The sequence below is a fragment of the Tachysurus fulvidraco genome, chromosome 11, assembly GCF_022655615.1.
Source record: "Tachysurus fulvidraco isolate hzauxx_2018 chromosome 11, HZAU_PFXX_2.0, whole genome shotgun sequence".
In the NCBI taxonomy this organism is placed as follows: Eukaryota; Metazoa; Chordata; class Actinopteri; order Siluriformes; family Bagridae; genus Tachysurus; species Tachysurus fulvidraco.
Window position 1 is genome coordinate 125,604 of NC_062528.1, and position 22,467 is coordinate 148,070.

At 40.8% G+C, this 22,467-nt stretch overlaps 1 protein-coding gene across 3 annotated transcripts in view; it reads right to left on the minus strand.

The window, feature by feature from the left end:
* The window catches only part of LOC113639176 (Down syndrome cell adhesion molecule-like protein 1 homolog), a 77,370-nt gene that overhangs the window by 6,646 nt on the left and 48,257 nt on the right, over positions 1-22,467 (minus strand). Inside the window, exons 8-30 of one of the 3 annotated variants that reach the window (XM_047820970.1) lie at positions 22,075-22,347; positions 21,133-21,414; positions 20,862-20,981; positions 20,212-20,388; positions 17,078-17,283; positions 16,752-16,848; positions 16,439-16,567; positions 16,007-16,174; positions 15,853-15,923; positions 15,525-15,765; positions 12,481-12,627; positions 12,184-12,339; positions 6,939-7,078; positions 4,874-5,027; positions 3,410-3,527; positions 3,092-3,255; positions 2,905-3,003; positions 1,656-1,844; positions 1,155-1,442; positions 766-921; positions 591-621; positions 315-433; positions 56-208 (exon numbers count right to left, since the gene is read on the minus strand). In XM_047820970.1, coding sequence (XP_047676926.1) covers positions 56-208; positions 315-433; positions 591-621; positions 766-921; positions 1,155-1,442; positions 1,656-1,844; positions 2,905-3,003; positions 3,092-3,255; positions 3,410-3,527; positions 4,874-5,027; positions 6,939-7,078; positions 12,184-12,339; positions 12,481-12,627; positions 15,525-15,765; positions 15,853-15,923; positions 16,007-16,174; positions 16,439-16,567; positions 16,752-16,848; positions 17,078-17,283; positions 20,212-20,388; positions 20,862-20,981; positions 21,133-21,414; positions 22,075-22,347 — 3,678 coding nt within the window. Of the gene's footprint in view, positions 1-55; positions 209-314; positions 437-590; positions 622-765; positions 922-1,154; positions 1,443-1,655; positions 1,845-2,904; positions 3,004-3,091; positions 3,256-3,409; positions 3,528-4,873; positions 5,028-6,938; positions 7,079-12,183; positions 12,340-12,480; positions 12,628-15,524; positions 15,766-15,852; positions 15,924-16,006; positions 16,175-16,438; positions 16,568-16,751; positions 16,849-17,077; positions 17,284-20,211; positions 20,389-20,861; positions 20,982-21,132; positions 21,415-22,074; positions 22,348-22,467 lie in introns of those variants that run through there. The other 2 variants (XM_047820969.1, XM_047820971.1) reach the window with 2 other exon arrangements.

Here is a 22,467-nt window from a genome sequence, read left to right on the forward strand (position 1 = left end):
TTTACACAATTGTGATATTTCATCAACAAGATATTGAGCAAAACAAGGAACTTACTGGTTCCTGGTCTAATATCAGACATGTCAATTAAGGGGCCAGTGTTTTGAATGAGGGCAGGATGGTGTACAGACACGCCTGTGCAGAAGCTCTGGGGGTTTACTGATTGACTGAACTCCGTATCTGTCACTGGTATGGTGGCTTTGTCTTCACCTGAATATGCACGAGAGAAACAACTCAAAAGTCAAAATTCAACCTAAATCATGTAAACAGACACGGCATGCTGTAATATACGCAAACAAACAGTGGAATGACAGACCAATCTGCTTGATGCCCTCCTTATCTTCAATAAGCAGTTGCACACGGGGTATATCTATGTGCAGCCGTGGCCCCTGGGGTGGGCCCTTCACTGGGGTGTCAAAACTGCGGTTGTTCTTACTGCTCCAGGTATTAAACGTACACACACACACACACACACACACACACACACACACACACACACACACACACACACACAAATGAATACACACAGACAAACTAGTATTAATCCTGCTCTTGGCCAAATTATTTTTGCGCTAGACCACAATATTCTTACCTGATCAACATTTCAGCCAAACTCTTAGCATCTAAAGAAGCACAGCAGAAGAAACGTTATATTTCATTCTAGATATCAAATACCTTAATATTGAATATTTTACATTCTTATGTCTGCTGTTCTCAGGTACTTCCCCTTATCTACACTTCACTTCTTTCGCCAGCCTCTTTCTTACCTCGAAGTCTCTTTAGTCTTTTCTCCTTGCGTTTCTTTCGAATGATGAAGAGGAGGGCCATGCCCAGTGTGACTAGGATGACAGGACAGCCGATGGAGAACAGCTTCTTTACATCATCACCTTCCCCACGTGCAGACTTGATTGGAGGAATGGTACCTTGCAAGGAACAGCACAAAAATTAGATCATCTTGAAAATCTTGGTTTATAATAAAACAAAATGAAAAAATGTAAAATCGCAGCATTAAGTATAATTTTTTGATGAATTGAGCCTTATTTTAATCTTTTCTAAAGGAGGTGGGTTGGGAATACACCCTGGATGGTCACAAATAATCATGTTTCATCCGCTGTACCCCTAAATCACATAATTGTAAACTCATCGGCCAACTCACTGCCATCATAGTCTAGTGTGGCAAACTGGGAGGTCTGGTTTCCACAGCCAGCACTGTTGCAAGCCTTCATCTTCAGCTCGTACCAGGTGGCTTCACGCAACTCAGCCAGGAAGACATCGGTTGTGCTGTTGGTGCGAACGCTTTGCCAGGCATAGGTGCCTTTGGGCCGGAAGTCAAGCAGCACAGCATTAATGGGGCAGCCGCCACTGCTCCAGCCCTGGAGATTGAGCCGAGCATGGCTTGAGTTGATGTGAGTGAACAGGGGCTGGTCCTTGTTGAACTGTGGCTCTGTAGAGGGGACAGGAAAAGTTTTTGGACCTCAAGGATTTGTGCTGATTATTATTTCCTCCATAAAGTGCTGAACTGTTTATATGAGAAGAAAATATACAGCCTTTCATACAGACTTAACTTATCCAGACACTTCTGTTTAGATGGCCTAGGCATTCTAGACATTACTTGAGTTACCAGGTTATGTTTATATATAAAATTGTGCTTTCTTACCTCTGCCATGAGTCTTTGCCTCAATGATTTCACTTATCCTACCAGCTCCCACACTGTTCTTAGCAGCTAGCTTGACCTTATACCAAGTGCCACAGCGGAGGTTATCCAGCTTGAAAGAGCGCTCAGTGGAGCTAATAAACACATCTCTCCACTCTTCTGTATTATCCACAGAGTACTGCAGCACAAAGCCTGCAAATACACAGAAAATTACACTAAAGGTTTAAGTGCATTTAGAACAAATGGCTGTGACTAACACACTTATACTAATACACTAGGAGTATTATCTTGCACCTTGTAGACTGGAATGAGTTTTATTCAGTAACCCTAGCTCTGTTAAAACCTCTAAGTTGTGGGAGAGTTACCTTCTCTACCACTAGAGGGTGCAGATAATTCAAAGATCATACATTTTAAATCTGAAATCTAGAAGAAAAGAGTAAAAGCTGCTGTTGGGGCACATACACGACAGCCATTAGACTGGTTCTGGTGTGTACATGTGAAATGATATGAATTTGGTACACACACACACACACACACACACACACACACACACACACACACACACACACACACACACACACACACACACACACACACACACACACACACACACACACACACACACACACACACACACACACACACACACAAACACACAGACACAAAAACACACACACACACACACACACAAACACACACAGACACACACACACACACACACAGACACACACACAAACACAAGCACACACACACACACACACACACACACACACACACACACACACACACACACACACACACACACACACACACAAACACACAAACACAGTAGTCTTCTCCATGAACACTTTTTTTGTGACCAGACCGTAAGCAGACAAACCAGAACTGAGATTATTACAGTTACAGGGAAATGCTTATACAAGGGAGGTATAAAGTGTGAAGCTTCGGTTGATCAGAAATAAAGGCCCTTGTTAAGTGAACACAAGGAAAGGTGTGGCACATACACACATGCTGACTTTGCTTAGACAATAGAAAGGGGAGAAAGCAGTGTATAAACATGTAAATAGACTCGGTGAACAGTGACAGTTGGACAAAAGAAGCCAAGTGGACCAAATAGGACACACTGAGAAGATGAGACTAAAAGAGGGAAGGGAGAGTTGGCGTCAAGAAAGAAGAGTTCAAGTAAAAAAGAAAAAGTAATTTGATTAAGGAAGCAAGAGATTCATAGAAAAGACAGAAATAAGAGTTGTACCTCTGATGGAGCTTCCTCCATTGTCTCCAGGGATCCAAGCCAGAGTAATAGAGGAGGTTGAGGTGGTGGAGACTGTTAAACGTGGCTGATCTGGAGGGACTGAAACAACCACAGATACAAACTGTCTTATAGACAAACAGTCTTCTGATCTACAGCCTTCCTTTATATACAGTATACAGCCCCTTACCTTGCACTAAAAGGTTCACAATTATGGTATCAAACCCCAGAGTATTTGTGGCGGTGCAGGTGTAGTATCCGGAATCCTCTGCTTTTACAGAGCGCAACAACAGAGTTCCGTTTCCCAGAATGTTCCGCTGGCCATCCTGAGAGACGGGAATAGCAGTGTTCTCGCTGTGGGGGTCAAAATAAAGTTTTGGAATTCTATATTTACAGTAAATTATAAATTGCATAATAATTAGCAAATACTTATATAAGTATATATATTTTAATGTTTTAAATGAGAGCTAATTGTTAATGAAAATCTAGACCTAAAACTTTAACTCACCTGTCTTTGGTCCATTTAATAGTGGGAGCTGGTTCTCCAACTGAACTACATGGCAGCCGCACCTCCTTCATCCAGGGAGTGGTGACTGTACCTCCAAAAGACAGAATCTTAGCAGGAGCTACAAAGGTGAGAGACAGGAAAAGCTAAATAAACTGACAAATTTAAGGTACTTAAGAAACACAACTGTATTATAAACAATCCAGTTCTTCAGATAGTCCTCAAGTTTTTTATGTAACCCCCCCCCCCCCCCACACACACACACACACACACAATGATCAGTCAAACAATTACAGGTGAATCTGAAGACACTGTACAAACAAACAGACATGTCCACATAAACTCGGGGTAGGGCCTTTGTTTGCTCTTAAAAAAGCTTAAATACTCCATGGCATGGATATGAACAAAAACATCTGGTCCATGTTGATTTGATTGCATGATGAAAACCCTCAAGATTTTTCAGATGCATCAGCATGCTGTGAATCTCCTGTTCTATTCCTAAAGAAGTTCCGCTGTATTCAGATCCACTGAAGGTCACTGAAGAACACTGAGGGCTTTGAAACCGTTTGAGATGACTTTAATTGCTTTGTGACATGGTGCATTAGCATGCTGAAAATAGCCATCAGAACTGTGGTCATGAAGGGATGCACAAATACCCAAATACCCAGTTTAAGTGATGATCAACTGGTATTAACAATTACATTACACCACCTCCATCAGCCAGGACAAATGATGCAAGGCAGGTTGGAGACATGGATTCATTCAGTTAGTGCCAAATTCTAATCCTACCATCTGTGTACTTCAGCAGAAAACAAGATCAAACCAGGCTACATTTGCTCTTTTTCAGCTGTCCAGTGTACTTGAGTTTGCACCAACTGGAGCCTCAGATTCCTGACTTGCAGAAGCATGATGTAGTCTGCCACTGTTATAGCTCATCCACCACAGAGCTTGACATGTTGTACATTCTAAGATGTGGTTATGTGAGTTACTGTAGCCTTTTTGCCAGCTTGAGTCAGGGTGGTCTTACTTTACTGATCTTTCTCATCAACACAGAGTTTCCATCTTACAACATCTACTGTAACACAGTTAAAGTAATAAACATCCCCATAGTCACTGCTGCCACATGACATGCAGGTGTTCCATGTAAAAATCCTTGTAAAGATTGATTAGACTGTCCATGTTATTTTTTCTCCCCTTTTCCTTTTCACTGCACACACTGTATTGGCCAGCAGCTGATATTTCTCTACCCACCAACCCTTCCTTTAGTCATTTTGCAACACAGAACTAACAGTAAATATCCCTTTACTGGGTCACAGAGGGCAGAAAGAGAACACGGCTAAGAGGGTAATAAAGAGAATATTATGGAAGTAAACACACTTTCTTTTAACAAACGTTAGATGAGTGAAAGTAAATCAATTAATTTGTCAATTAATCCAAGCACAACTTAAAATAAATGTTATTAATTACCCTTTAACGCAGGCTCCACAGTGACCTTCTCGCTGATGTTCCCCCGACCAGCAGTGGTAACAGCTGCTGCCCAGATCAGGTACTGCTGTCCTTGATTCAGGTGGGTGATGCGGTAAAATAGCACTTCTGGGTTTGCCTCATATTCACTGGGAGCCTGAGAGCAACAAATCATTTATAATCACTAAATTTATACATTTATTACATTTATAATCACTAAATTTATACATTTATTACATTTATAATCACTAAATTTATACATTTATTACATTTATAATCACTAAATTTATACATTTATTACATTTATAATCACTAAATTTATACATTTATTACATTTATAATCACTAAATTTATACATTTATTACATTTATAATCACTAGAAAAAAGAGAAAACATCAATTATTCAGAGGCTTTTACTTATTCTTGATAATGCCAAGAGTCTGAAAAAACATCAACAGCTCATCAACATGTCTCAGATAAATACATACTTTATTAAGGTTTGGTGCTCAGAATCATATAAAAGAACAGAAATGCTCAATTGATATATTTGATATTTGTTTATTTTCTTTCTCTTCACACACACACACACACACACAGACACACAGACACACAGACACACACACACAGACACACAGACACACAGACACACACACACAGACACACAGACACACAGACACACACACACAGACACACACACACACACACACACACACACACACACACACACACACACACACACACACACACACACACACACACACACACACACACACACACACAGACACACACACACACACACACACACACACACACACACACACACACACACACACACATAGACACACACACACACACACACACACACACACACACACACACACACACACACACACACACACACACACACACATAGACACACACAAACCCTAACACTGACACAATGACATACTCATGCACCACATGCATTGTGTGTACTTTACATAATCATTACTTTACATAATCATTACTTTACATAATCATTACTTTACATAATCATACTTCTTCTGAAAACCTAATTATTTTAGGGTAAATACACATCTTTATTTTCTTCTTTAGGATTAGTTCCTATTTTTTTCTGCCTTCATAGCAAAAATGAAACTAAAGGGAGGTTTGGAGTGAGGGAGGTAGAGTGGTGTAACGGATATTGAAATATTCCTCTGGCATGTAGATAGGGGTGATCCAGGGAGCGATAGTGGGAGATAATGAAAAGAGGAACAAAAGTACTCCCTGCACGGTGTGTCTGACCCTCCCTCCCTCCCTTTCTCCTCTCACACTCATTTACATAGTAATCACCCCATGCTCTGCAAGAAACCAGGAAGGGAGGGAGGGAGAGAGGGAGAGAGAGAGAGAGAGAGAGAGAGAGAGAGAGAGAGAGAGAGAGAAAGACAAATATATATATATATATATTCGAGAGAGAAAAAGGGAGAGATAGATTTGTGAATGAGGAAAAAGTGTGTCAGTAAGCCTACACAGGTACATTAATTTGGTATGAGGACACACATATAATTCTTGTGCACGTTTGTGTCTGTGGGTATGATGGTGTGCAGATGAGGTGGTTATAAATGTGATATCGCCTCAGGGGAGTGTGGATGTGTGTGCATGCGTGGGTGCATGTGTTGTGTTTGTGTGTGTTAGCTTGTTTCCTGCCCTCACTGATGAACAGATGAGGTTGTCTAGGCAACGTGATGAGACACAGATATGCAAATGAGAAAGGGAGAGTGAGCTGGCATGCACACACTGCAGTATGAGGCACACATATCCTGCTGATATTGCACCACTGTCTCACACACACACACACACACACACACACACACACACACACACACACACACACACACACACACACACACACTTTAAGAATACAGATTGATACAGATAATACTGAAAGAAAGGGGGTGCTTTAAACAGCCACACAATCTCAATACACCACGATGCACACACACATAATGTATAAATATATACACATCTGAATTTGAGCTGTCAAAATAAACTATCTAGTTGTCACATCTTCACACCCTTTGTTTCTTACTGGTTGGGCTGATCCAGGGCTAGAGCAGTAAATGGTGTATTTCCTGATGATGCCATTTGGCTTGTTCGGAGGGAGCCAGGATACCACGACACTGCTGGCAGAGGAGGGCACAGCTTTGATGCCTGCTGGAGGGCCAGGGTCTAAGAGAGTAAGAAGAAAATCATTTTAGATCTTTTTTTTGTGTGTGTGTGCAAAAAGCATCACATAAGCTTAATTTTACTTTTGATTGGTTCTTTGCTTTAATGTTGGATAGTTTTCACAAAATAAAGATCTCCATTTCAGACCCTCAGTTAAAATAAAACTGCATATAACTATATTAATAAGTAGCTGAATAAGCCTTCATTATGTCCAAATAATGGCATAACCTTGGCATAGCTTTCTATATGCACATGTACATCAAAATAGCTCGTCTTTCCTCCTGGAACTCACCTACAGCAATTTTAATGGTAATCAAATAGGAGACTTTCAGCTTCATAAGTCCATGTTCTTTCCATTTATTTGTTTGTTTGTTTGTTTGTTTATTTATTTGTAGCTTGTTTACTTTTTCTGTCCTATGCTGTCTGGTGAACTTAAGATATTTATCTGTTTTTATCTCATTTAATATTGTCTTTTTTGCCCACGGGTTGTGAGCAGTTTTACTGGTGTGACTAAACGCTACACAGTTCTTTTCTTTCCATTTCTTTTCTTTCTTTTTTTGCAAAAGCAGCTATCATTAATTATGCACTGGAGATTTTGTTGCTGCTTTATGCTGCGTATGTGTTTTAAATGTAATAGCAAATCAAATAAATAAGCAAATGTGTTCTTTAAATTAAAAAAAACCCAAAAAAACAACAAATTTCAGGGTTAGTCCAATATTTTATTTCAATAAAAATTGAGAAATTGTATTATATGATTCTTTCAATCATTCCACTTTGTTTGTGTGTTTGTGTGTGTGTGTGTGTGTGTGTGTGTGTGTGTGTGTGTGTGTGTGTGTGTGTGTTTGAGAGCAGCTTTGCTGGTTTAAGCCTTTTAACATTAGGAGGCTCAAATGAGTCAGTTAGAACAGAGAAAAGAGCAAAAGAGACGGACAGATGGACAGATGTTAGAAGGGGAACATACAGTATGATTTTTCACATCTTTCACTGCCATTTTTATTTGTGTATGTAGGTGAAAATGTATGCAATAGCGCTGCATTATTGCTTAATTGTTACTGCAATGCTTGTAATATTGATAGCACAGAACATCACAACATATAAATGACCAATTTAGCAATACACATTATATAAGTGTGGCAGATCTCTCATTAGGCTATTGTATTCAAACAGATTTCCTTCTCTAACAGAAATGATAACATTTCAAAAGCAATGTGCTTACTCTTACTACTTCTCCATTGTCCCTCATTTCCCAAACCCTTCCTCCAACATGTCCCCAGGGAGTAGGAGAGCAAAAGATAGGGCACTAATCTCATGCCCAATAGTGTAAGCACAAACGTAATGCCTTCTAATCCATAAAGAATTAATCCTTCTTGTGCTGGGCATTGAGTTGGGGTGGGGTTAGACACAAACACTTGTTCTCGGATTTCAAGCACCCTCCCTTTGGCATTTTAATATTCAGAAGTGGTAAATTGTCAAATATAAACACACTGGATCTGTAATAGTGACAGCTTCAGCTTTCGATCACTCCACACTAACTCTGTGGACTTTCCTTTCCCATCTCTCCACATTACACACATATACACACAAACACACATTCTATAAATAATTGTTTGTATTGCATCTGTGTATTCATCTGTGCCAGTCATGTGTGTGAATGCTGAACCTTGTCTTAGCCATTTAGGTTTTCTATACATTCTGATAGCTGGTATTTTGTCCTTATTTGCACTTTAAACCACACCTACTGTATAATGATCAGCATTATTTTAAGTCATTTCTTCATTTCATCTGTGTTGTGTACTGCATCAACTAAACATGGTCAAACTCACAATAAAAGATTTTTGACTTGACCCTTTATTGTTCTCTGACAATATCTTTGGCAACATGTTCAGCTACATGCACTGGATTCCTCATCCTGTATTTACACATAGTGATTGACCGTAAGAACTACATCAGGTCTGTAAGACCATTTTGCTCCATCAAACTCATGTGTACATGTGTACAAGCTCCACCAGCTATATCACACACTCTCTCTCACTCTCGCCTGTTATGGGGTCACATTCAGTCAGTGAATGGAGCCACTGAAAGCACAGTGAGACAAATAAGGAGGCTGCTGGTAAAAAGACACAGATGAGAATCATCATGCATGAGCCAAATGAAGAAACATTTCCCCCAACACCTGACAGTCCGGGAGTCACCAAGCCTGCAGTTGACTTCCCTTGGCCAGGAGAAGTAATCTGTCAACACCATTTGTGGACCACCTGGAAATTGAATAACTGCACCAAGATACCAAGAAGCAACACATTGGCAGGTAGAACTGGAAGGTAAGCCACCCACTGAAGGCCACACACTCCTCCTTTATTGTGTACTACTTAGTCTGGCTTTCTGAAAGCTTGCAATTGGAAACCTAGATACTGTATTTCCACTCATCTGGTTGCACACATCTTTTAGTATGCTATGAGTCCCTCCCATCTCCAGGATCTCAGGACAACCCTCAGATGTCGCTGCTGCAAAGCATTACTATGAATGCTTATGTACTGTGTGTATGAAGTATTCTGCACATAAGACATTGAAAACAACTTACTTGGAAGGGTAGAATCTGTATAACCCCAGGAAAGTGCAAAAGGCTTTTTTCTTGAGATACAGATAGTAAATAGAATCTGCCAAAACCTTTTTTTTAGTTTTACTGTCGAACTACAGTTAGCCACACATAAGCAAGTGAGCAGCTAATCGGTGTGAGGCATCATGTTTGTACCAAGTTTAGACAGACTGACCTATCAGCCTTGGGTACCAAAGCCACTATATTGCTACAGTCACTGATGGACTCGAGTCATCCTGCACCAAATGTTCTTGTGTTCAGGTAACCCGTATTGACCACACCTGAAGGAAACTCATTGTGGTGCCCTTTGAGGTCCGTGTGACTGGGTACAGGTCAACCTACATTGGAAAACTTTCATCTTTGGGATAATGCAATTCTCCAAAGTGGACTGGGTTGAACTGCACTTTTTGACATGGACTGTATTTCTATCTCCTCCTGTTCAGCAACCACCATTGCAAGATCCACAGGAACAGCCTGCATACGTGGTTTAAACTGCATCAACTCTATCAATTTGCCTGACCTCATAGTTCACCTGCTTGCAACTTTGCAAGTAACTTAAATCTCAGTGCAGATAGAAAAATCATTTAATCATTTAAAGTCTTTGGCAGGAAGGAATTAGTGTTGGGTCCCTGGTAGGTGTTACGATGACCCATTAGTTCTTCAGGAGCTCTCGGTTACACAATTATAAACTGTTGTAGAAATGACATTATTTATATTTACACTATTTACTGCCCAGTGTCACCCAAATGAGAAAGGGTTCACTTCTAAATCTGGTTCTCGAGTTTCTTCCTTATATCATCTAAGGGAGTTTTTGCTTGCCATTAGAGACAGATGTTTTAATTAATTAAAATAAATTTTAAACTTTAAATGTATTCATGTATTTATTAATATGTATTTTATTCTTATATTTATTCTTATTTATTTATTTATTTATCTATCTATCTATCTATCTATCTATCTATCTATCTATCTATCTATCTATCTATCTATCTATCTATCTATTTATTTATTTATTTTCTGTTTCTATACTTCTGTAAAGCTGCTTTGAGACAATGTGAATTGAATAAACTGAATTGAATTGATTTGAATTGCATATTGAGAATTTGACACTCATGTTGGTTTCTTCTCTACAGCAACTAAAGGATTTGGCCAGTTTTATCCACACAGGTTGGTCAGGTGTATTGGCAGTCTATTGGCAATTTGACCTTTGCAAATGATCCCAAATGCAGCTACACAACTCCTTTTCATCTTTCCAAATTGAATATAAATAATAGTTTGGGTTATTAGACAGCATATGGTTTTACCCTGTGCCATGCACTGATTCTGGAATTGTCTAGCTTCTCTGCATCACCAATACACTTGGCCAAGCTTTGCCCCAGTACTGTTGGATACAGGATGTTCCTCCAATGAAAAGAGAGACAGACAATGAGGAAGACAGGGGAGGAAAAGTTAGGGTCCATAGCATCTGATTCAAGATCAAAGCATCTTGGTTGCAGGTAGCTGGAATTGTGGGATAACAGGAAAGATGAAATATATTAAGCAAAATGAGGGATGTCTGGACCAGGAACTGCCACCAAGTAATCCTCTGACAGCTGCATGTCTTCATCCAGGGACATGGGCTAGTGCTAATGAACACACTCTTCTGCTCATGTAACCAACAGCATGATGATCTGCAACTTGCTTGTCTGTCATCAATGACACATCCACATTAGATAATGGGTGGCTGACCCAGAGGAGCTGCAGTGACCAAAAGCTTCTGCAATGCTCTAAGGTGCTGCAGGACCACACTGTTCATGATGGAATTCTCAGGCTGTGTCCATGGTACCAGCTGCTGGCCAGTAAGCTGGGCATCCCTCTATAACAAAGGGATAAGTTGCAGAGCTCATTCTTGCCCTGACACTCCTGCCTAACTCAACAATGGATCGGGAAAAGTCCAAAGAAAAGAAATTGCCATGACGGATATAATAGAATCCTTTATCTTGTCACATGCACATTACAGCAGAGTGACATGTTTTCTTCACATATCCCAACTTTGGCGGTTGGGAACAGAGCACAGGGTCAGCCATGATACAGAAGGATAGAGGTTAAGGGCCTTGCTCAAAGACCCCACAGTGGCAGCTTGGCGGTGCTGGGGCTTGAACCCCAGTCTTCCAATCAACAACCCAGAGCCGTAACAGCTTGAGCCTTAACATCCTGTTCATGTTCATGCAAAAAATAATACTGGTGGTAACAAGTCACAGGTGGGAATCATCACATTTTACCTGTTGGTTTGTCTTTTCCCTACAATTAGTGGCCCTCAACCATTTCTCTGCTTGCTGCAACAGTTATTATATATTCTAATACCTTTATATATATATACTGTATATATCTCAATATTTTGCTCCTGCCTTGGATTTGTTTTAGCAGCACATTTTTAGGTAGACTTGGATTGTCTTTATTTTACTCCACCTGTGTGAGCTCTGTTATACACACATAGGGAATGTGTAGTTCTTTGCTTGTTTGTGTGTTTACTCACAGTCCTCTCGTGTCTGTATATAGAGTACATTGCTGCGGACACCGTCCCCTGCCTGTGTGTAGGCCAACACTTGGACACTGTAGTTTGTGAACTTTTCTAAGCCTTTTAACTCCACTTGCTCACGTACTGTAGTGATGTTCTGCATTTCACCCCATTCTGAAAGAGGATGCAGGTGAAATACACATCATTTATACTGCACATTAAAACAAAGCCAACTAGGACAAATCAATAGTTCTACCATACAAAGTCCTTATCCAAGAAAACACATAATAAAACAACATAAAACATTTCCATCACCTCCATCAGGGAAAAGGGACCAGAACACCACACGATATCCTTTTAGGACCCCGTTTAGGGTCATCCGCGGGGGCTCGGACCATGTAATCACTGCCTCATCTGATGTCACTGTGATGGCCCGCACATTCTGAGGAGGCTGGCTGGGCACTGGGAGCGGAAGACAAAAACAGAACACCATTAAACATGCTTTAGAACTTTAGCCTGTGTGTTATGTTGGAATCATGCTGAATGGCCAGAAAATAAATGAGTATAAAGTTTCCAGTGTTTAGCAGAAAATGAGAAAAGTAGGTGAGACAAAATAAATCTAGCTCATAAAAGTTCATACTGTAAATATTAAATACATAAAAATGCCAACATCAAAACATGCCAAAATGTTCAACATTTTTAAAATGTTTATTCTTTCTATCTTTGTAACTGATTTAGGCAATAATATGGTTAATATGGTTAATATATGTCACGATTCTCATCCTGTATTGTCTGAAATACAATTACATTAACATGCAAGTTCAGGTATAAAAAATCATCACCGAATTCCTTAAATAAAAGACCAATGGAATGTTTATCTAAATTCTTCTCTTGTGATGTTCAATAACACTTTTGCTTCTGCCCGGATACATGGCAAATGTGGCCATGATTAGGTGCCAAATGGTGTTCTTGAATAAACAAGGGTGCTATTGAGGTAAGACAGTGCATGTCTGTGTGCCTTTAGCTGGAAGAGAACGCATGACCGTGAAGGACAGGATGAAAGGAGGAGGGATGAATCTGGCTCCCTTCTATGCAGGAACAGCTGCAGCTGGCACAGGAAGACAGGGTGTAAGAGAAAGGAAAGAGAGTGAAAGAAGAGATGGAGAAGGGTGAAGAGAAACCACAGCATTGTTTGAAGAGGCTTTGGGTCCTGACTGTGCTTGACCCCTGGGGACTGCCACCACCAGTTAGAGTAGTGCACTCAGAAGTCCGGCCCTCTCTCATTTTCACTTTTAATTCCTAGTCCTTAGTTCTTACTTACTGAAAGATTTCATAATTACTACTTTATAGGAATAAAGCTAATTACCAAGTACTACAACATTCACAAGATATTCAACAAATAACCAATATTCATGCAAATGCATATTTAATTCAAAAGAAAACATCACATTACAATCCAAACCTCCAAAAAAGTAATAGCTAAATTCATCTGAGCCCATAGAGACAGAACAGAATAAAATAGTCGTATCTATTGTAAAAGCTGATTAGACAATAGCTAATGTAGGCTTACAGGTAACTGCTCCCATAGCCAGTTATTACTAAGCTGTACAGTAAATACAGTACAGGGTTATGGTTAGGGTTGTACAGTACATATGGTTACGCATTAGTCCAACACCAACAGTGTCAACACTTACAGCTTCACTTATTACCAGAAATCTGTGTTTAGATTTACATAAAATATGCAGTTCATATACATTTAAGTTCAAGCAGAACTGTCTGGTTTAAGGACAAGTATGTAAAATTATTTTTAACATATTATGCAAATTAGCATACGATCTATGTGGGTGGAGGAGCCGGTGTCCGTAGCCCTTTTTCCTTTGTTAGCCACAAAGTGTTTCATGTCATTCTAGTACAATAATATTGTCTATATTTTGGATTATAATTTGTTTTAGCAGAGAACAAGAAGATTTGTTGAGAGCTTGGAACCCTACCGAGTCTTTATACACTTTGTTCATGGACCTCTAAAAATATTAATGAAAACTTGTTCTCATACCTTTATTCCAGGCCTGTAACACACATGTGATGATTCCTTTGTGTATTTACTACATTAGAACACAGTGATGAGGAGCTTGAAGTAAGCACTGCTCATGTTTATAAACCAGCCAACATGCATATAAAGAACTCTTTCTGGCAGAGTTAGTAACTCAAACCTGACTGTATCAGACAAATCAGAACACAGAACAACAGTTTAAAACAAAAGGATCCTCCACCCAATTTACAGATATCAACTTAATCATGACCTAAACCAAAAGGAAGTCAGAAAATTACTCACTGTGCATATAAACTTTTGTATAATTTGGCATTAGGTACCCGAGTAGAAACAGTGAGAATGCTGAACCTCAGACAATGTTAGTGTTGCTTAATGCTCAATTACTCTCAGCCATATATAAGAAACATCTGCTAGTAAAGGTCACAAAGAGATGTTTCTTCAGTGTGCATTTTCTCCTTTGAGGTAGAGAAATAATAAGAACAGATGCGTGTTCACAGATTGGGAAAAGATTAATGTGAAAGGAAGCTGGAAAAGTGAGGCTCAACATCAATATAGCAAAAACCTTGAAATGTAAGCTGTGTGGTTGGAGTAAAGGAGAAAAGGACTAACACGACCGCAGTGGCTAACCCTAACCCATCAAATGGTCCTTTCTCCACAGGCATCATGTTTTTCTGTTTTTCTAATACACTTGTACTTGGGTTTCATTTCCTCCTGAGTATTTTGATCTTTTTCTCCTTCTCTAATGGTTTAGAAAAGTTGATTAACTTGTGGGATAAATGTTAAATGTTCCCAATGTTCCCAATGTTCCCATTGTTCCCATTGTTCCCAATGTTCCCAATGTTCCCATTGTTCCTTCTGCAGCATATTCATGGACTTCTTGACCACTCTCTTCCTCTCCCATTCGATTCATGCTAGCTGTCTTTCAGTGTTCATAAAGACATACTATTGGCTAAAATGCATGTATTCCAACAAAGTTTGTTTCTTTACACCACAATACTTAGCCACTATATATATGTGTGATTAGTATTTAGAGACCACAATCTACAGGACCAACTTTATAAAGCTGCAGACTTTTAGACTTTTCTGTAGACTTTAATATTCACCTTGATCATCTGCAGCACTCTGGAGTAACTATTTTACATATATTAAGACTCAGTAAGCATTAATAAAAATACAAAAACACTTATTACAGTAATAACACTGACATTTAGATTAAATATAGAAAACATCAATCAAACTTCGCGGTCATTTGCCCAAATATCTGGGAATCCCTGATCTAAATATATGATACAAGTAGATATGTCTTTACCGTCTTCTAGTGTGGTCGCATTGATCTCAGAACTGGATGGACCTGTTCCAGCTCGATTAAAGGCCTGAACAACCACTCCATATTGGGCAAATTTCTTCAGGTTATCCAGCGTATACACCTCACTGTCACCAGTTGCCTTCATCTCCACTATGCTGTACTGGCCATTACTGCCAGGCCCGTTTTCTCTGTAGCCAATCTGATAACCACGGATAACGCCGTTCTGGAGCTCCTTCTTGGGAGCCTGCAACAAGAGCAAAAGTCTTTTTTATCTAATTGAATTAATCATCAATTTTGTAGCTTGACAGCAAATTTGGCTCATATTGTGTACCTTCCATGTAACACGGATGCTTTGTGATGTCATAGGCTGCAGAATGACATCCATGGGTGGTCCATCGGGAGCTGTGATAGGTCAAAATATCAGATCAGTTTATAATAAGTTATTACTGTCTATTAAAACTGCTGTACTCTGTGTGTGTACTTACAGGCTTCCTCTGTGCTGATCGTCAGCTCTTTGCTGGCTTGACTACGGCCAATTTTGTTGTATGAGTACATACGGATGCTGTAGACAGAAGCAGGATGCAGCTCCACTATGTTTGCCTGGTTATTAGTTGGGGAAATTTTGCGTGTAGCATGCTTCAGTTCCCACGGATCTTTAAGTCCAGCACAGAAAAAAATACATCATACCTTCATTAATCAAAATACATTTGCAGTGAATTTTAGATATAATATTAATAATATTACAAAGTAAAAAAAAAAAATCTGAGCAAAAAACTATAATAAATGTATTATAAGCATCATAATGCAACAAAAACTGTATGTAAAGAAATAAATATCAGTCTATCTGGCCCCAAAATATAAATGCCGTATTCTTTAAGTTGAGAATTAAGTGCCACAAACTGAAATGCAGTTCTTACCAGATTTGTTTTTGTATTCGATATCATAACTGGTAATGAGGCTGTTGCCATCAAACCTCTGGGTCCATCTTAAGTTCATACTGCGATCTTTTACCTCACGTACTTCTAACTCCGGAGGATCCGGAGGCTCTACATCAAAGATAGAAAAAGGGCATAACATAAATGAGGAAACAGGAAAAGAAAGAGTGAAATACTTAATGTGATTTGGGAGAACAAGAAAAGGATAACAAGAGGATAAATTATTAACTTTGTGTCTCTAGATAGGGTTTATCATGGCAGACATGAATCTGGTCTTACTAGCTGGTTGTGTTACCTTGTACAGTCAACTGAATGAGGCCACGGCCTTCGCCATAGGAGTTGATGGCATGACATGAGAAGAACACAGAGTCCCCACGCTCAGCTGGCTTTAACTGCAGAGAGAGAGAGAGAGAGAGAGAGAGAGAGAGAGAGAGAGAGAGAGAGAGAGATGAAAATAAGAAGACAGAATAAAGGTATATTGTACCTATATCTCAAGATTTTACTAACTAGTATCTAATGCCTTAGTTAGATTACTGACCCTAACCCATTTACTTATTACATTTCAGGTCTCTCAGTTTTTTTAAGATTACATGATTGTTTAGATTATACGGAGTGTCTCACCTTCAGTGTGGAAATCACCTCATCACTCTTCTCATTGGGGCTAGTGGTGATTGAGTAGCGAGGGTTACGGTCGGGGTCGATGACAGTGTCCCCACGTTCCCAGCGAATGATAATCGGGTATTCACCCCTGGCGGTGCAGTTTAGTTCTTTATTCTGTCCTTTTATAGCCATAGTTGTGTTAGGATGGGAGGTGATCATAGCTGGAACTGGACAGATGGAACACAGCAGTACATGTTAAAATATTCCAAGCTGATTAATGATTGAAGAACAAAATTAAGAGAAAAAAAATAATTAAATAAATAAATAATTTAGATAATCAGAAGGTTTAAATGTTTGTGTCTTATACAATGATTTGAAACTTTAAATTAAATTAACCCTGCTTAGATATTTCCCTTATCCTTCATGTTTGCACACCCACCCACACCCAGCAACACACCCACCCACACACACACACACACACACACACACCCCCACCCACAACACACCCACACACACACACACACACACACACACACACACACACCCACAACACACCCACCCACACCCACACACACCCACACACACCCACAACACACACACACCCACACCCAGCAACACACCCACCCACAACACACCCACCCACACCCACACCCACACACACACACCCACAACACACCCACCCACACACACACACACACACACACACACACACACACACCCACAACACACACACACCCACACCCAGCAACACACCCACCCACAACACACCCACCCACACACACACCCACAACACACACACCCACACCCAGCAACACACCCACCCACAATACACCCACAACACACCCACACACACCCACCAACACCCAGCAACACACCCACCAACAACACACCCACACTCACCCACCGACACCCAGCAACACACCCACCCACAACACCCACACACACCCACAACACACACACACACACACACACCCACAACACACCCACCCACACACACCCACCCACACACCCACAACACACACACACCCACAACTCCCCGACCCACAACACACCCACACACACCCACAACACACACACACACCCACAACACACCCACCCACCCACACCCACCCACACACACCCACAACACACACACACACACACACACACACACACACACACACACACACACACACACACACAACACACACACCCACAACACACCCACCCACACACACCCACAACAACACAGGGTTCTGACTGCTTCTGTCATTTACTCTCAGCTCGTTACCTGTATAAAAGACACCTGAAAGCCAGAAATCTTGCTGACTGATAGGAGAATAAATATTTATTTCACTCACTCACTCAATTTCTACCGCTTATCCGAACTTCTCGGGTCACGGGGAGCCTGTGCCTATCTCAGGCATCACACACACACACTCATTCCGACACACACACACACACACACACACACACACACACACACTACGGACAATTTTCCAGAGATGGCAATCAACCTACCATGCATGTCTTTGGACCGGGGGAGGAAACCGGAGTACCCGGAGGAAACCCCCGAGGCACGGGGAGAACATGCAAACTCCACACACACAAGGTGGAGGTGGGAATCGAACCCCCAACGTGCTAACCACTAAGCCACCGTGCCCCGCCCCCCCCCCCTTATTTCACTCATTAAAATTCAAATCAATTTATAACTGGATTTTTGTTGTTATTTTTTCTCTCACTGTTTATTTATTTATTAACCTACCATTAAAATTATAGGCTGATTGTTTCTCTGTCAGTGGGCAAATCAACGGGATCAAATATCCTTCACTGTATATACAATGTGTGAAGAACCAAATTGTTGTAGAGAACAAAATGGTCAAAGGAAAATAAAATCATCAACTCATTGAGGTCTGGATTCGAAATCACACTGAAATGAAAAGTAAAAACTTTCAGACTGATTCAACTTACATAAATTTTATCACAGCAACTCGAAATGTAAGTCAGTATTGTGTTTGTCCCCCACGTGGCTATATGCACTCCCGACAGTGTCTGGACTTGGTGTCCTGGGGATTTCCTCCCAGACCTAGAGCAGGCCATCAGTGAGATCCTGGACAATCTGTGGTGCTACTGTGTGGCACTAGGTTCTCCATAACGTTACAGAGATTCCCAATTGGATTCAGGTTTGGGGAACACAAGCACCAGTTAATGGCATGAGTGCCTTCCTCATCCAGAAAATGTCTACAAACTCTGGCCACATAACGCCAAGCATTGTCATGCACCAGCAGAAACCCAGAGCCAACTGTACAAGCTCAAGTTCTGACAGTGACTCTGAGGACTTCAGCCTGGTACCTAACAGCAGTGAGGGTGCCATTGACCAGCTCCTGGAGGTACGTCCAATTATTTTCCTCTTTAGACCATGACCAACACCAAATCAGTCATGATGGATGATGTTGCAGCATAACATTCCCCATGGCATATTCAGACTCTTTAAGTCTGTCACATACTAAACTTGTACTCAAGTTGAACCTGCACTCATCCGTGAAGAGAACTGGGCAAACAAGCTGCATGGTGCTGGGCTGGACATTTTGGTTACATACACACCAGTAACCTGCTGGGGGTCATTTTGTAGGGATCTGGCTTTGCCCCTCTTGTTGCTCCTCGCACAAAGGAGCAGATGCTGTTCCTGCTGCTGGGTTGTTGCCCTTCTACAGATCTGTTCAGCTCTCCTTGTGCATCTGCTCATTTTTCTGAGTTTTCCCAATGCTCAGGGATAAACTGTACTGAACGACACGCCAAACTTCTTTGTGACGGCATATATGGAGGTGCCATCCTGGAGGAGCTGGACTACCTGTTCAACTTGATTGGGTTGGAGGTCCTGCCCAGGAAGGATAGGGAGAGAGCAACTGCCACTACAAGCAACAACATTCCCTTTGTGCATGTTGTCTTTCTGTCTCTCTGGTTCACTTGTTGTCACTTTAATTTGTAGTTTAATACAATTAAATGAAATCAAATTACGTGTCCCCTATTTTTATAATTTATATATATTTTAAATGTACAACTACTACTTATGTAAATGGTTCTAGTTAATATATTCAGTATACTGTATGTTTCATTATATATATATTTATTATATTTATATAGCATGTTGCATAGTACAAAGGATTCTGACTCACTTTTGACTGTCAGTAACATACTCTTGCTGATGTCTGAGCCCACACCATTGCTGGCCTGGCATAAATAGTAGCCACGATCCTCCTCCAAAACATGGCGGATCAGAAGAGAACCATTTGGCATGATCTGGATGCGGCCAGTCAGAGGTACTGGATGGTACTGCTGTGGGTTTCCAATACCTGGAAAATCAAAATGCACAAATTGTTCATAAAAGAAGATATAATAATACATTTTGCTGAAGAATTAAAGTCACTTTAATAAAGTCACTAGACAATAACCACATAACCAAACTAGACAAATGTCCCTGAAAATAATAAAGTTTATAAATATTATGGAACATTCATTCATTCATCTTCTACCACTTATCTGAACTACTCGGGTCACGGGGAGCCTGTGCCTATCTCATGCTAACCACTAAGCCACCGTGACCCCCTGGAACATTTATACAATTTTTTATATTAGACCTGATACTATGGTCAAAAACACAGTTCCCTTTGCTGAGTTGTTGAGTAAATGTCATGCTGCGTCCACTTCATACATCAAACATGCCAATGTGGGAACATACAAATAACCCCTGACAAGGCACCAGGAATGCAGCATGTCTGTAGTTATGTGTTGCTTTGTAAAAAGTGCCTAGGATAAAATACAATACCTTTAGCATGTTTCCACATGACCTTGGGAGGGGGATAACCATCCACAGAGCAATTCAGAACGCCGGACTTGCCATAGATCCCATCCTGGTTGTTAGGCTGAACTCGAAAACGAGGAGGGACTGTAAGAACCAAAACAGAATTTATCTGGCCAAGAAAACAGTCGAATTAAATGATAACTTTGTTTTGTTGATATTTCTGAACATTATCATCCTTTTCCTTGCCAGTGGAAACGACGGTATAACTGGAAAAAATATGTCAATATTTTCTCACCAGTGACTATTAGCTGCCTTTCAGAGCTGACGGTGGCTGCATCATTGCTGGCGATGCAAGTGTAGTTGCCGTTGTGCTTAAGGGAAACTTTGGAGATCTGCAGTGAGCTCATGAACTCCTTGGTCTCAATGGTGACACCAGAGGTGCCAGACACAATCTCCTGCCCATCTTTGCGCCATGTAATCCGGATGGGCATGTCCCCAGATGAAACTACACATGCTATGTACATCAGTTTACCAATTGAAGTAGGGGGGAAGTCAAAAGGCTGAATGAGAGGGGGGACTAAGAAAGGATAGAAATAGAGAAAAGCAAAGAGAGAGGACAAAAGTAAGACAGAGAAATTTGGTATTTATCAGGTAATGTTGATGTGTATACGTGTCTATGTGAGGACAAGTGTATGTTCTGTGTAGTGAAACACAAACTCGCACAACACCCTCCCCCACAACCCCCCCCCCCCAAACCAACTCAGACACACATGCACTACCTCCTTCTCCCTCCAGACCATAATAGCTGCTCTAATTAGAGCCCAATTGGCATGGGGAATAATGGAGTTGCTATGGAAACCAAGGGAGGGGGTCCAACTAAAGACATCTGGGGGATTTAATCTGGGGCTCGTTAAAATTCAGTTAATTAAATCAGAGACATGACAAGACAAGCAGCACACTATACTATCTTCACACTGCAGTCAGTGTTCCCTTGTAGTGACTCACATGGACACACACATGAATACACAGACACACACACACACACACACACACCCACTGTGAACCATACTGTTCTCATGCTAAAAGCTTCTTTTAATTCTTTATTTGAAAAGTATTCAATATGATAGTCGCCATCACTAATTCAAGATTTGTAGACGCTGGCGGTATGATGTCATTCTTAATGATTCCAGAATATAGTTTGGACTGGGTTTAGAATTGCATAGGAACAGCTGCTAACCTTTGACAGTGACATAGACAGTCTGGCTGATAGAGAGCTGGGGTTGGATGAGCACACTGCACAGGTACGCTCCCTCATCCATTCCTTTCTGCACATCACTGAGCTTGAGTGTACCATTCTCATATACCACCTGCCGGTGGTTGTCTGGCAACAGCATGCCATCTTTGTACCACTTGATGGAGTAGTACGGGTAGCCGATCACACGGCAATTGATGAAGGTGTTGCGCCCAGCCACGGCTGTAATGTTGCGCATGGCCCTGATACTTGGGGGGCCTGAGAGAGAAAGAGGAAATCAACCAAAAACCAGACAGAAGTAGAGAGTGATGAGATGTGGTGATGGAAAAAGAAGCATTATGGTACACATAAGAAAGAAAGTTGAGGAGTCGGGTAGAG